This window comes from Camelus bactrianus, chromosome 8 (genome assembly GCF_048773025.1).
Source record: "Camelus bactrianus isolate YW-2024 breed Bactrian camel chromosome 8, ASM4877302v1, whole genome shotgun sequence".
NCBI classification, from domain to species: domain Eukaryota; kingdom Metazoa; phylum Chordata; class Mammalia; order Artiodactyla; family Camelidae; genus Camelus; species Camelus bactrianus.
The window spans coordinates 34,717,925-34,735,183 of NC_133546.1; the positions used below are offsets into that span (position 1 = coordinate 34,717,925).

At 35.1% G+C, this 17,259-nt stretch overlaps 1 protein-coding gene across 10 annotated transcripts in view; it reads left to right on the forward strand.

The window, feature by feature from the left end:
- Positions 1-17,259, forward strand: part of TRDN (triadin) — a 303,786-nt gene that overhangs the window by 249,623 nt on the left and 36,904 nt on the right. For all 10 annotated transcript variants that reach the window (XM_074368416.1, XM_074368418.1, XM_074368414.1 and 7 more), the window contains 2 exons: positions 15,422-15,448; positions 15,891-15,920. In XM_074368416.1, coding sequence (XP_074224517.1) covers positions 15,422-15,448; positions 15,891-15,920 — 57 coding nt within the window. The remainder of the gene's footprint in view (positions 1-15,421; positions 15,449-15,890; positions 15,921-17,259) is intronic.

The window sequence follows — 17,259 nt, forward strand, 5'->3', positions numbered from 1 at the left end:
TAGAAAAAGAAATATCACAGAATAAAGTGCAGAAAAAAAGATTAAAATTCCTGAGGAAAATTCCAATTAATTACAATCTTTCTAGGGCTGATACTATCCCAAATATTTTGTATATTTATATGTCTATGTCTACATATGCAAAAGAAGAATTGTATCTATACCAGATACTCATATCATTGGTCTTAAGATATTTGCATATAGTCATTTTTACAGATTTTAACATATATTTAATTAATTCTTGTTTTACCCTTTTATGTACAGTTAAATATTAATGTGAATTATTGTCACTTCTACTGAAATTACTGCCAACATATCAAAAGGAATTGTTCAAGTGTTTTCTTACTTTTCGTAAATGAACATAGTCATTTTAAGTGACTTAATAAAATCTGAAAGTATGCATTCTCTGAAAGATAAATGGAAAAATGAGCAATTTTAAACAGTAGGAAAAATATATGATATTGACAAAATGACATATAACAAAAGTTATAATTGAGCTTTAGATATATCAGCAGAGAAGGAAAAACGATGTATAAAAATTGCTCTACACGGTTGTTAGCACTCTTACCAGAGTCAGGGAGGGACTGCTGATCAGGTAAAAAAAGATGCATGGTGTTGCCCCTTTCTGTAAGGATAACATTGTATTTTATACTTTACTTTACTGTGGGTATATATTGGAAAGAGTAATGCATGCACTATAAATGTCCTATTATTAGTTTACATTAAACATTTATGTTTATTTTTAGTCTTCCTATAAAGAAAGAAAAATCAGCATTAAAGGTAGCTTTTACTATAAAATACAAATAATTTACAATTTATTGAAAACATATTATGCTAAAATCACTGCTGTATGTCAAGAATTGTGTTTGGTGACACAAAATTTAGAAACAGGTGATAAGCTACTATTTCCATCCCAAGAGAGTATGATCAAGTTCCTGGACATGACCTATTGAAAGATGGCTACAAGGCAATTAGCTATATTAGCGAAGAGTGCTCGAGTTGTCTAGGGAGGGGGGCATTCCTGTAGTCAGTGAAAACTTCAGGGACACAATGGCTTAAGCTGGGATTTTAAGGACACGCAAAAGCATCTGAGACAGGTAGGTGATTATAAAGCATGGTGGAAGAAGTACTAGCTTTATAGTAGAAAGACATGAATTTCATTCTCTTTGCCACTTGCCAGGGGTGTAACTTTACTTAACATTTCTGAGCTTCAGTTTTCTTCTCTATTAAATAAAGGTCATCATACCCACCTGATAGGGAGGTTATAAAAAAATAGGGTTGTTGTTTGCCAAGGGGTTCAACTTCTGTAAATGGTAGCTGTATTTAGGAGCTAAGCCGGAGGTAGGGATGCTCATGGCGTAAGCAGAGGACAGTGAGGAGAGGACCAAGGGCCAAAGGAGATTCCAGGGGTCACATGAGTTCAGAAGATGGTATGACTGCAGTAGTGATGTGTAGCCCTGTGAGCGTGGTTCTGGGAATCTAGGAAAGGGGGCTTAGGAAGCCAGAATGAAAAATTTAGGAGTCTTAAAAGGTGACTGAGAAGAAAGTGGTATCATGAGTCTTATAATGTTATGCAGGGTGAAATCCTATAGAAAGAATTTTGAATTGGAGATTTGACACAAGAACTTTTATAGTAATCTAAGTATGATAAAGTAGAGATGGGAGAAATTGATACCTGGAGGTACAGAGAGGCAGCAATAAGGAAGTGAATTTTGTTTAAAGATTATTTATAGCCATCCTAATGTTCTGTGTGGAATTATTAGGAATTAAGTTTTTAAAAATCACCATCACAGGACCTAGCAACCCATTGAAAAATACTAATAACATCTTGTTATATATCCTTTCAGTATATGAATACATACAATTTAAAAATATGATCATAGTCTCTATACTATCACTGCTTTTGTAATTATCAAGCTGTTTCACAGGAAAAGGCAAGAAATCGATGACATTAGCTACGTATAACTGCAAGGTCTCAAGCATGAAAGGATGAAGAAAGTGATCAAATGTAGAAGTTGCAAAGGAAAAGCAGGTGGGGTGGATGCTGGTGGGACATCCACATAGAGGTGTCCTAGAGACACCTGGAAATTGGAAACAATCACTTTGAATCCTCAGACTAGGTTTTGTATTCATGGGTTTAGAAGTTTAGAGTTAGAAGCCAAAGGAAAAAAGAATTTCTTCAAGAAAAAGGAACATGGAGGAAAAAAAAAAAAATAGAGAAGGAAATGAAGGGCAGCTTTTTGGAAAAGTAAAAGGACTGGGAAATCAGGACACACAGTTTATCAGCATCCCAAAGAGGAGACACTTCCAAGACAAAGTAGAAAAATCAGCAGTAACAATGTCTTAGGAAAGTCCAGGGAAGTGATGACTGAGAAAAACCATTATCTTTGACAAAAATCTGTCATCTTGTGACCTCTTGGAGAGGAAATTGGTGAAAGTAGAAAGCTTATAGGAATTAATAAAAGAGTTTATCAGTAATAAGTGGAGGCAGCACACAAGCTACATTCTTCAGCAGTTTGTCATCAAGGGGAGGCAAAATGCTACATCCCAGCAGGAGGAGTCAAGGAACCAGGTGTTGTTCGTGTGACAGGGTGGAGCATCCCAGGGAGAGGAGGATCTCAGAGGGAGATTTAATTCAGACAGAACTGCCCCAGAGATGACATGTCGGGACACACACTATAGACGGAGGGAGTCAGCTTAATTACGAAGCGGAAAAAAATTCCCCCAAGCTTTGAGAAAATAATGAAAGAATAGATTAAAATAAAGCTGAGTGGGTATGAAGCCACTCCTGTTGAGCGACCTCCTCCTAAAATCTCTTCCGGGAAGATGACCGACAATACGTCCATTGTCAAATCCCGGAGGCAGTTTTCTTGCTTCGTATTATGCGACCTCTAGATAATATTTGACCATGTTCACCATCTCTTATTTCTCAAAAAAATTTTTCTTTGGCAGAAACTGAATCATTTAACCCACAGTGTTAATAATAAAACAACAATAAAAGCTGACTACATTTTAAAATACTGAAGCCACATTGTAGCAATCATCTATTTTAGCATGCCATATTATTAGCCACTAAATTCTTTGTTTTTTTACCTGCAGTGAAAATGATGGCAAACAGGAAATGCATTTCATTAGGTAATTGAAGAATAGCTAAGTGTTCTTTTCGGGAAGCAACGGACATTAATTTTAAGTAGTAATGTGATTAAAAACAAAAAAGATTTGTGCATAAGTAATAAGCAATAATTTATTTTTCTTCTTTATTAAGAAAATTAACACTCACAAATAAAATCTTCAGAGTTTTATAACTGTGTTTCTAATTGCTTAATCAACATCTTCACATGATTATTCTGCCAGCACCTCACTTTGTTTAAAATTGAACTCAATATTCCTTACATTCTTTTTTCTTTTGTGTCTTATCTCAAAAAATGGAACTCATGACTCAGCATTCAGTTACATTGATTTAAGCGTCTCCCTCATTTACAGCTTCCCCTTCTCTTTTAGAGCCCCATGTCCAAGTAAGAACCAAGTTATGTGTCTCCCAAATTTGATCCCTCCTTTTTTTTTCCCCTCCTGGTGAGACCCTAGTTCTAGTTTTCATCCTCTCTTGCCTGAATAAATATACAAACCCATGACTTGATCATCTTATTTCCATCTCCTCTTCAAAGATCTACCATAAGCCTATACCAGCTATATTTTCTAAATGGATATCTGTAGGGAAACAATGTTAGGTTCACTGCCACTCCATTATACTTCCCCTAACTTATTTCTTCATGTGGTTTCCATTTGTTTAATCCACCACCACAATCTGTCTCCCCAGCACACAGACATTTTAAAAAGATCACCAATTCTGTGGATTTTCATCTATTTAGTGACTTTTTAAAACTTTCCATTCAAGTCAGGTCAGTATCAAAAGCATCTCCCCCTGTCTACCTTGCTAGCTATCTTGGCAACTTATTTTCCCACCCAGCCTTTGTTCTCTGTCTATAAACACACACCATTAGTTCACCAGCCTTGGTCTATTTGCATATGTTTTCCTGTAGCATATCATGTAATACCTGTGTTTGTTGAATGGGTTTCTTCTAACTTTGTGTCTCAGCTCAGGTATTATTGCTGCTGTGAGCTGTGCATTCTTCTCTAACTTCTAAGACAGAAAATCACTCAAAAGCCACCATAGCCACAACAGGTCAATAAAATTATCCTTATGGAAAGGGTGGCATTGGTTAGTAATTATTTTAAAATGTCTATTTTTGACATGTGCCTTGGCTTTATGATATAGCACATGTAGAGCTAGTTTTTTAAATGTAAAAGTTCAACAGAGGCAGAGTGGTATAGAGGGAGGAGCCCTATAGATACAGAGTGACCTACAACAAATCACCTAAGTTCTGCATATCCCTAACTCTACCTGTAAAGTAGGATTACTGTTGACAATATATTCTCTGCTACTCTAACACTTATTGTGAAAATCATGTGATATAATGTATGTTAAAGTGCTTTCATGAGCTATGAAAGCAGAAAAATATAAAAAGGTTATCATCCATATTCTTGCTGTTCCAAGGGTGGTCCACAGAACAACATCAGCATCACCTGGTTGCTTACTAGAAATGCAGAATCTTAGGTCCCATTAGTAACTGTTGAATAAGTATTTGGATTTTATCAAGACCCCCAGTCATTACTATGCACATTAAAATTTGAGAAAGATTATCAGAGAATTCATAAACATCTACTGTTGCCCATATCTACAGGAAAGAATAAAAAAGATTATCAGAGAATTCATAAACATCTACTGTTGCCCATATCTACAGGAAAGAATAAAAAAGATTATCAGAGAATTCATAAACATCTACTGTTGCCCATATCTACAGGAAAGAATAATATCAAGCTTCTCTTTATAAACTTGGCTAATTTAAAATGCACATGTGCTTTCAAATGGTTGCTTTCTAACTAGCAGAGAGGTCCTCACACTTAATGAGCACTGGCGGGCACTATCCATCCACTGCCTCATTTGCTGGGCGATTTCTGGACTTTGGTCATCCAGGAAATGACTGAGCCATTCCTTTCTCCTGACATAGCATAGGCAAATGGGTTCTGGGTATGAATTCACTTGAGCTTGGGAGGAATAAATAAACTTATACTTTGCTTGAAGAACATGTATGTCCAGGGTTACCTGTCTTCGTATTTTACCAGCTGGCTATGATATTGACACCATGGGTAAATGACTTAGTCAGCGAAGAACAGTATGTTCTCATAGCTATCAGTCGTCAAAGGATCTCTGGTTTATATCTTTTAAAGAACTTACTTCCAATTGGTTACTTTATTCAATTTATGTCTATCATCATGTAAAATAAATATATTTCAATATCTATTCAAAAGTTACCATAGTGATCCTATATATATATATATATATATATATATATATATGTAAATTTTATTAACTGAATCTTTTGACAGAATAGATAGAATTTACATTCTCTATCTCTCTCTCTGTCTCTCTCACACATGTGCATGTGCTCATGTGCACACAAACCACTTACATACTTTATATAAATCTTTAAGTTAACTAGAAAACATTGGATATTTGAATATGTAGGGCTCCTATAAATTGTAGAGATAATTAAATCTAAATTTCATTAATTAAAACTAAGTTATGGTAGGATCAACAGCTAAGTTTAGTTTAATGAGTATTTATAGAATTTCTACCATTCATTAAATACTTTGCTAGGTTTTAGGGATATAAAGATGAATAACTTAAACTCTCAAGAAATATATTATATCCAGGCAGAGATCAGTAAATAAAGAGCTCATATTAACAAAAAGGGAATATGTAATTAAAATCAAACAAACAAGAAAAAGATATTCAGAGTGAGCTTTCTAAACAGAGGAAAGTTTTATTTTTCCAGACCATTGGTTCAGAGAAAAATTCCCCAAGGAGAGAATACAGGAGTGGTCTCTAGGGGGAGTGCCAAGGTGGTAGAGCAGAAGGACGCTGAGCTCACCCTCTCCCATGAATGCACCAAGGGATACATCTACAGACCCACCCACTAGCTCAGAACCCCTGCTGAACTTTGGCAGAACATCTCTTACTTCAAAAGGCAAGAAGGTTCTTCACAAAATCTGGTAAGAGAAAGAGTAGTCTCACAGGATGGGTAGACATTAGCCAGGTGAAGAAAGCCTGGGGAGGACATTCCAGACAGGAGGACAGCACAAGCCCCAGGAGAGGCTGGAGGCAGTGAGGGACGTTGAGAGCTACAAGGATTTCACCCTTCCCTCAGCATAAGGTCTGATTGGAGGGTAGGATTAGGTGAGGCTTGAGAGAAACAGTTGTGTTCCAAGTAAGGGTTGTGTCCTTTTTCCTAGGGAGAATTGGGAACAACTACAAAGGTTTAAGCAAAATGAGATACAGCTTAAATTAGAGTTTTGAATTGCTCATTCTGGCTAATTACAGAGATTGAAGATAAAGAGGATGTTTCAGGACAGTAGTTTCAGGAAATCAATTTTCTGGGGAATGACACTATCGCACTGATGCCTCTAGGTTATCAGATCTTTACAGAGCATTGGTAGGAAGGAAGAAGGTTATTATAGAAGTATTTAGGAAGTAAAATTGCCATACTATGGAAAGAGGGTGTTGAAAAAATCCAGGATAATTCCCATGTTTCTGTCTTGGAATAATGTTATTTTGTGTGATTGGAATTTCCAAAAGAAGTGGCAGATTTAAGTAAGTTATTGACATGTTTATTATACAAATTTTGTTGAGCAGTTATTATATGATATGCGATATGGTAAGTGCAAACATACATTGGTAAACACAGTCCAGTTCCTGTCCTCCTAGACCTTATCATCTAATTGGGGAAGGGATGAGGGAGAGAGAGAGACATGTTGAATTAGAAGTGGGATATGCATTTAGGAGTGTTTACCAGGCACCTGGGGAGAAAACACAGTAGTCGATTTGGAAGTTTCCAACAAAGATGTGCTGGCTTAAACAATGAGTTATTGACATCTATCAAGGGGAATGTGATGCAGGAGAAGGAGCGAGGACTGAAGGAGCAAACCAGGAAGGACACTGGTATGTGAGAAGTGGATGGAGGGGGAGAAGGATGCTCTGAAGAAGTTAAAAACATTCTCTTAGAAGCTCAAAATAGCGTCTCAGAAGCTAGAGAGGAAAGAATTTCAAGGAGGGGGAAGCTGTCAAAGTGTCAACCGTAGCAGAAATTTACAGTAAGACAAAGACTGAAAAGTATTCATTGGAATATATAATACCGAGTCATTGATGATCTTGTGAGCAGTTTCCGTGGTGCTGGGAGGGGGAAAACCAAATTACTGTATTTTGAGACCTTTGATTAGAAGTCAGGAATTGGGGCCAGAAAATATACATTGTATAATTTGTGTAACTTGTAGGCTATTATTTTAAAATCTTGTCTGAAAAGGCAAAAAGAGAGTGCGTTTATCTAGGAAAACAGCTTGGCAGTGTAAAAAGAGGGCGAAGTAATACCAAGAAAACTGTAGTTGAAATGGTTTCTAATCTATCAGAGATTTAACAGCAACTGTCTTTACAATTTTACAGCATTGCCATATCTATAAAAGGCAATAATACATGTAAATATGCTAAAAACTAAGGCATACACAAATTCCATTTTTAAAGGCCTGAGAGATAAAGGATTTATTTTTATAATGCCTAAAAGGATTTTATTTTGTTTAATCAACACGGAGATCAAACCATTTCCTTTTCAATTCAGATTTCCTCATTCATTACTCAATCTCACTTGTGTTGTATTTCCCCAGTAGTTCACATGATACCATTTTTAATTTTAAAACCTTGAACTAAGTCCATCTTCCTCTAAAAACCATATAATTTTATACAGTTCAGCTAAGAATAAGAATCAATACCATTATTGTTACAGAGTTTTTCTTTCTAACTGTAAAGAGGGGAGGATGTCGGGCAGTTAAGTAAGCTGTTTCTTGCACTTGTATTTTGCAAAGTGTTTTGCATAGAGGACTAGTCATGATTATTGGTACATAAAAGAGTTTTAAAGTTAAATAAATCTAGGAAAAGCCCTTGGAGTTCATCATATTTATAAATCCATTATGGAAGTCTAACAGTCTGACCTGCTGAACTTTTTTTCTCTCAGTGTTTCTCAAATTTATTCAACATAGAATCTTTTCTGTTATCCAATAGCAAAGCAGTTGAGCAAAGATAATAAAATTTTTAAAATGAGTGACTATACATGTCTAACAAAGAAGAAAAGCTAAATGAGGAAGACTAGAAACAATGTCTGATTATATTGCAATTAGAATGATGAGGATATCCTTGCATGAATAATAAATTCATACCCAGTCATTGCTATCTCAAAATTTCATTTTATTTTTCCCATAAAAAAGTAGACAAAAAATTCTACTGTAAATTCTTGAAGAGTAGAGCAATCATTCTCTTTCAGGACAAAAAAATTTACTAAAATTAGGCTGACATGAAAAATTGTGTAGTTGCTAGCAAGTGGCGTTGGTGATGAATACTTCATAAGTTTCCCTACAGACAGCCATGTCAATTCAGAAGGTCAACCACTATTTCTATTATAGACTAATGTTTACTGAGTAGTTACGAGGTATGTGTCATTATAATATGCTGAGAGGGCTTATTACCACAAGGAAGCCTAAAGTAAATCGAGAAAATTCAAATTATTTTTACTATGTAGTAAGAACATTTATTGAATGCTAACTAATCCAAAGTCTGGAAAATGAAAAAATAACCAATATTGGTGGAGCAATTAATCAATTAATTAAGAGGATTTATTCACATACATATATAATTTGGTCTTATTATAATCTTGTCATTTAGGTTTCATTATTTTCCCCAAGTTACAGGCAAGGAAGCTGAAATAAAGATGAAATGAATTCCCAGGTTAGAAAATTCATAGGTGGGATGATCTAGCTTCTTTCAACATATCAATGACCACACTCATATACTCAACTTGATTTCTAAGACAATGTCATGTGTCGTTCTCTTTGACTTCAAGGTAACATAAAATGTAATCTACATTCCTCTTGCCAACATGTCACAGATATAGTTTACTGCCAAATTTAAAACCTCAGATATACTATTATTCTATTTTCAGAAAAATATAAATAGAGATGATAAGGGCAGGGGTGGAAAGCAAAATAAATAAACAAACAAACGAACAAACTGTTGGCATGATGGTTCATATATTTTGAATTGGAAGCCTTAAGTAATCCTTAGATAAATCGAGATGATACTAATAACAAATCATGGCAGTAGATTACATGTTCTTTACAGTGGTATTTTTGTTGCTTTACTTCATTCTTTACTTGCACCTAAAACAGTTCCTAGCACACAGTAAAAGCTCAGTAAAGGTCTCTGAATGAACAAATGTAGTAAGAGTTTAGTTATTCTACCAAATGGACCTGGAAGCTGGGTTTCTTATTTTGCTAAAATGAGAAATTGACCTAAGGGTTACTATAACTGTTAAAGTATTTTATTTAAAATGCTTAGCATGGTTCTGGGCACAGAAGAAACATTTAGTGTGTTAGCTATAAAGTATGCTAATAAGTACATGAGATAACTCTCCAGAATTAAAATTTGGTATAGTCTTTCAAAATCTGAAAGAAATGAAATCAATAGCCTTTGGGTTTACAGAAATGAAAGCAATTTTTATTTTGTAGAAAAAAGATATAACCCTTTTCCTGCTTAACCTTGGAATGTTGACTACTTCTGTACTAAAATTTTCCCTTTTTTATTTATAATAATGACTTGAGGACTGTAGGCTTAAAAGTTTCTCTGATGAAATGTATCTGCTAGAGATTGGGAGATGACATATTTCTTAGCCAATTGAATCAGTCAAGCACGGTCCCATTAGTAACTTCTGAATCAATCTCTGATGGGGACAGTTTTTCTCAGTTGATTGAAAGGAAAGATGCAAGCCCTCTGGATCCTAGGAAAGTCCTCTCTATTAAGAGAAAAAGGAAGAATAAAGATATCTCATTTAAAACTACTAAACTCCACTTACGCGTTAGTGTAAACAAAGAACCACTAAATAGAGATTTCGTCTTCTTTGGATACTTCCTCAGTGATGTATATGGTAGACTCCTTCAAAAGTCATAATTTTTAGTTTTAAGATTTTTCTCAGAAAGATTTTCTTCCTTCTGTAATTAATGAGAATTTTTTAAATGCTCTTTTCTTGCCCTTTACATAAAATTTTCACTGAAAATCCTCCTTCCCAATTTCAACCCACTCCAAAACACTAATTGAGGAAGGAGGTAGTAATGAGATTTGAATTGAAAGCTTTCAAGGTGGCAAAAGCAATTCACTAATGAAGACTTTATTACTTACTACAGAGGAAGTTGATCTGACTCTTCTAAATTAAAAAAAAAAAAAAAAACCTCAGGAGCTTTTTAGACACTTGCCTGTTAAGAAGTCAACTCTATTAGAAAGGTTTCTGTTTCCAAGCTAATATGTGGGCTACTCTGACAGAACACTACAAGATTTACAAAAATCCAGTTTCCCCCATTGTTAACGTATTGCTTAGTTTATATCTTTTTTGCTGTTCTAAAATATGCTGAATTTATTAATTTCTTGAACTTATTCTCAATCTCCTTTTTTTCTTTCTTATATGAATAATATTTTTGTACTTCTATAAGATAATTTTATACTATTGTAACACTCAATATACTGTCCAGTTTTTAAAACAATACTCTTAGATAAGATATTTTTGTTTTTCAATTTAGTAGATTAACACAATGATATTTATACATGGAAATATTTCTATTCTTATCCAACTTTTCAAAGGATATGTATCATATCTGGAAGGGATATACTTTTCTATACCCTTTGAAAGAAATGAACCCAGCATAAGTATTTCAACCAAATCGAATTTCTATGACTGTCACCAGAATTAAACTTGTCCATAATAATTCAGTTTTAGTTACTAGGTAAACTGTATAAGCTAAATATTCTTGGGAAACCAAAGTGCTTAGCATGTACTAAAGGCTGAGTCAACACTTGCTGAATGAATGATTGAATAGTTTGGTAATGATGGTGTACTGTCAAGGCTAGATCAAGTTCTGTACCAAAAAAAAAAAAAAAAGACTCCAAAGTAATGGTTCTTATTAGCCTCTTCTATCTTTCTATTGCTTCTCTTAACTTCTAATCTCTCATACCTGGTCATGGTGCAAACAAAACATTTGCTGCTAAACATCAACATCACTTTAATTCCTTTTGAACATCAGGAACTAGGACCCAAAGTGTTCCTCACCAGACATTTGAGGCAAAATATAAGATAATTGTCTGAGAGGGATTGTGAGAACAGAATGGTCAAAGGTAGGATACTTGAATAACTAAAAATAGTCCATAAAAATATATTGTAGTACAGCCTCAAGAAGCTTAACAAAATAATTTGTGTCTAGAAAACTTAGCAGGATGCAAAACCAGTGAAAAACTCATTTCTGTATACAAATTTCACTGGGTTCACGGATCCAGGAAGCCACATGACCACAGTAGACCTTAAAGAACTTTCCAAACACAATCTTAATATACTGCCAAGTATTGCAGCTTTTAAAATAGAAAAAAGAAGGAAAAGAACATTTGTACCCAAATTCATGTACAAATCAGAAAACATTTTCCTTTAGAGTTTTATAATATGTTTTACATATTTAACATTTATACTTTTTCCATTTTAATTCTGAGAAATAAAAGATTAGACAATTTCATAAAACCTGTAGCTTTGTAGTAACGGCCTCTAGCAAAATGTAATACGATCTTTGAACTGATTCAATCATCCCATAAAAGTTCTTATGATGTTTTCTTGCCTCCTCCAAATAGCTTGCTTATTCAATATATATATAGCACAAAGCATAGATATTAACCTATAAGTTGATTTAAAAAGTAAAGTGCCTGTTAGTTCTTTCTGGTCAAGATATGTACCTACAACATAGCCAACTTTTGCTCTGTACTACATAGCTGTGTATATAGATATATTATACTTGGAACAGACTAACTGGTCTTAAGAACAAGGCTTATTAATCTGTTTTAGACTTAAACATGCTTCCACAGCAGAAAAATCTATCAGGAACTGAATAAACAGTCTTACTAAAATAATAAACCTAAAAGGAATTAATGCTGCAACATTTCAGGTTGGTTATCTAAACTGTCTCCCTTTTAAATGATTTACTATTTAAATCTAAATTAATATTTAGTGTAAATATGTTATTTTAGACCTGAATGAGATCTTAGAAATCATCTAATCTAACTTCCTTCCTTTCTTTTCTTTTTGGAAGAACTGGACAAGTTAAATAGCCATGTCAAGGTTGCACAGTAAATGAGTGTCTGAATGATATTAGACCCAACACTGAAGATATCTATCTATTGCTTGTTTCAGTGTATTACATGATAAATAGTTTCTGATTGTACTGGGTCAAAATTTTACTAATTTTGTCAGATATTATTTTCAAAACTCTTTAATATACATAGATGTAGACAGGCTTTTATTTTATGTATATAATTTTAGACTGCTATGATTTTTATCATTCATGTGTCTAACATTTTAGAATATTTTAACTCTTAATTGTTTTCCTTTTTCTTTTTTTACTTACTGAATATGACTTTTTTTGGTCTATGCATAGGAAGGATAGAAATGGAAAATACTGCATTTATATTTTATTTGTCTTAATACAATTCAAGATGTTTAGAAAATACATAAAATATAAAAGCTATAATAGAAACATAAAAACTAATATCCCTATAAGTAAAAAAAATATATGTATGTATGAATATACTTACTATATTACTACTTACTATTTGAAATATATTCCGTAATATGGAACCCATTACTACTTCCATGAGACCATCAAGATTACAAAGATTTGGTTTCCTTTGTAAAACTAAAACAATCTTGTGTTATATGAATTTGATTTCACATCACATCCTTTACAGATCTCAGTCACAAACATCTGAATAGAATATTACTGTCATCTATGTTGAAAAGTTGACACACTATAATCAACATAAGCATGTTCTGTTTTTAGCTTTATCCATTTATGTCTCAGAAGATCGAAAGCTTTCTCTGATTCTAATTAAGCCAGATTTGCTAAAATATGTCATATGCAATTAGCTGGAACTCAGAATTGTAAAAAATAGTCCTAGATTTTTTGTTACGTAAATGCTATTAACAAATGTAGCCATGGTTACCAAACAGTGGTTCTCAAACTTCAGCATGTGTCAGATATACCTGGCAGGATGGCCCACACCTAGAGTTAATGATTCTGAAGATCAGGGGTGCAACTAAGAACTTATATTTCTAAGTTGCTAGATGATGTTGCTGTCTGACAACCACTTCCTTAACAGAATTCTCCTCTAATAAACATTCTATACTTGTTTCTACACTTATTGCTGCCTAAATTTGGACCTTGGGGATATATAAGCTTAGACCATGTATAAAAATACATTTACATGTACTTTATTCATTCATATATCTGCAGATGTATTTGCCTGTGAGGTTTCATCAGCTTTTAAACTGGTATGATATACTCTCATAACTGAATGTATGAGATCATGAAACTAGGAATGTAAAAGAACTAAAGTATATTTAGGATTAACATTAGCAAGACAGTGTTACAGGAATTTCTAGTGTTCATTTCTTCCGAGAAACATCAATTTAAACTATTCTCTGTGCATGAAAATATCTACACAAGAGCCAAGTATTCCATGTGAAGGAATAAAACACCTGGATGAAGCAAAGAAATGAGAAAAGACACAATGAGGAGAGCAGAAAAAATGAATCTATTATATTCCCAATCCCCTTCCCCAAGCCTGGGCAGCCCAGCTCAGAAAGAGACACCATCCTCATGGGAGGAGGGGAGTGAAGTGAACACCCAACTTAACAGACCCCAGAGCTGGCCTGTCTTAGCACCAGGATGACCCAAGGTGGGTCCCAGGGTACTAGGATCCCAGAGGGCTCCCATGGACCCAGGTTCCTGGCCCATCCTGGCACCTACCAGCTCCCACAGCCTCAGACACCAGATTTCTAGCAGGTTCTACAAACTGGGGCTCCTAGCCCATCCCAGCACTTGCTGGCTTTCATAGACTTCAGGTTCCCAGCATGCCTCAGTGCTAGGCCAGCACCTACAGCCTCAAGCTTCAGGCAGGCTCCCACAGACTGAGATTTCCAGCATAATCCAGAATCAAACTGGCCCCAGTAGCCCCAGGTTCCAAGTGGACTCTGTGAACCCACGCTCCTGGCCTGCCGCAATGCAGATCCAACCTCCAGGACAGCCACTGAGGCCCCAGCCGATAGCTGGCTCCCACAGACTCAGGCTATTGGCCTGCCCTGGCACCAAGCCAGCCCCCATGGCTCAGACCTCTGTGCTGGCTTCTGTGAAACCAGACTCCCAAACTGTTCCAGCACTGGGGCAGCTCCAAAGACCTAGATGCCAGACCCAACCTGATGGCCCTTAGCACCTGGTTGGTCCACATGCACCTAGGCACCAAGCTAGTCCTGTGGACCTACACACAAGGCCTGCCCACCTGCTGACCCAGCCACCAGATCTGCCTGCCCCCAAACTCCAGCATCAAACCTGCCCATGGACCTCACCAGATGCCCTACAAATTCAGTGCAATCTCCATCAAAATCTCAGCAAGTTATTTTGTGGATATTTACTAAGAGATTCTAAAGTTTATATGGATTGGGAAAAAACCCAGAATAGCCAACACAAAACTGAAGAAAAAGAAGAAAGCTGGAGGACCTGCAGACTGGCAACCGGTTTCTGTAAATAAAGTTTTAGTGGAATGCAGCCATTTCTATTCATTTACATAATGCTTATGGTTGCTTGTGTGCTATAACAACAGAGTTGAATAGCTGTGAAAGAGATCATATGGTCCAAAAGTTAAAAATATATATCTGATCTTTCACATAAAATTTACCAACCCCTGCACTAGGAATCCAATATGCAATAAACACATATAGTGCATTTCCAGTCATCAAGAATTCCAGAGTCAGGAACAATCACTTATTAATATATTATTCTGGGACAGGTTACATATTGCTATTGTTAATGGAAATGAAAACAGTAGTCTTGAATTTTTCTTCTTGGATAATGAAAGGATAAAAGTAATTTCTCAAAATAAAATTACATGTTCTATCTTAATATTAGATTAAACAGTTAACATTGCACACAAGACTTTGTAAGCAAATTATATTTTAATGGTGCAATGTAATTAAACCGTTTTATTATTTAAAATATTTTTTCAGTTAGTAATGACTTGAACATTAAATTACATATCCTGGAAAAATTTCAATCAAAAAGATAGTTGGGGTCTACAGTGTTTGATTTTGATTTCCAAATATATAATATTCTATCATATACAATGTTGATTCAATAACAGTGGAATGAATTATTTTTTTAATAATCTTTAAACATTTTCCAGGCAAAGAAGTCAAGCCCAAGTCTCCACGTATGTTATGTGCATGCCAAAAAAAAAAAAAAAAATCTTAAAAGCATGCTTTACTCATCCTCTGATTCTATTGTTGAGTGTTTTGCATAAAGTCAAAGGCTTAGCTATCTTGTGCAGACAATGTGCTGATTATCTTACTTGTATTTCTGAGAACTTCCTATGCTGAAAATTTCCTTCATCCTTTATTCCCTGGATGTACAAACCAATATCTTTCATTAACTTCTCATTAAAAATTTTAGTTCCCATTTCCATTTTTCTTAAAATAATTTTATTGTAATTGATAACAGGAACCTTTGCTTGTGTTTGTATTAATATGCTGCAATCATAAGAAGAAAATTAATATGGAAGATTAAAAATGAGTAGTATATAACAGAAATATACATGAGTACAGGAAATAAATTTTTGTATAATCATCATTACTCATGTTTACCCACGTTTTTAGAGCCACAAGTAAAAAAAGAAGATAAGCCAGGTATGTATATTTCATATGTAGATTCATACTTACATTCCGTATTTATAATAAATAGCATACCTTTTTGCAAATGTTGTGTCCTACAGCAAATATTATACCAAAATTTTATTCTTGATCAACTTTTTAAAATAAAACAAACATTTTTATCTACACTACCTGTTCCTAGAAAAAAAATCCTGTTTACAAAAATGAAGCCACTGAGAAATGTACATAGTTCAAAAGAAACTACTGACTGACTGACTATTTTTGCTGATTAGGACACAGACATCCTGTCAGAAAAGTAGCTGCTTTCACTCTTCTATTTTTTGCAGGGGAGGAGGGTGCTCCTGAGTCAGATGAACATTTCTGAGGGCTGCAAGAGGCAGCAGCAACTTTTTAAAAAGAGAACAAAGCAGTCTGATTTTTAAAATTTTTATTCATCTCCTAACTATATTAGTGTTACAGGGCTGCTATAATAAAATGCCACAAACTAGGGGCTAGAAACAACAGAAATGTATTCTCTCACAGTTCTGAAAACTAGAAGTTTGAAATCAAGGTGTCAGCAAGGCAAGTTTCCTTGTACCATGTAGGGAGGGTTCCTTCCTTACCTCTTCTGCCTTCTGGTATTTGCAAGCAATCCTTGGTGTCCCTTGATTTGGAGATACATCACTCCAATCTCAGCCTCTGTCATCACGTGAACATTTCCTCCCAGTGTATCTTTATCTTTCTCTTTTTTTCTCCTCTTCCTATAAGGAAACCAGTTACTGGATTAAGAACTCACCCTACTCCCATATAACCACATCTTAACTAATTACATCTGCAATTGTCCTATTTCCAAATAAGGTCACTTTCTGAGGTACTGGGGGTTAGGACTGCAGCACATCTCTTGGGACATCACAATTCAAACTTAAAAGGTCCATCTTCTGGCCCCCCAAAGTTCATGTCCTTCACATGTAGCAAAATACATTCACCCCAATCCAACAACCCTAAAAGTCTTAACTGTTTTACTGTCAACCAAGTCCAAAATTTCATCAAAGTCCCAAATCTCATTATCTAAATCAGTTATGGGTGAAACTTGGGATATGATTCTTCCTGCATAAAATTCCTCTCCATCTGTGAACTTGTGAAACCAGAAAAAAATTACCTGTTTCCAAAATAAAATTGTTGTACAGGCTAAGATAGACATTTCCATTCCAAAAGGAATAAATTGGGGGGAATAAAAGGGTTACACGTCCCAGGTAAATCCAAACCATAGCAGGGAAAATCCCATGGATGTCCATGGGTGTGCAGACCTGAGACTGTCCCCTTCAGCTCAGTGCTGTGTCCTCTGGACCTGGCAGGATAACTCTCTGCCTTCTAG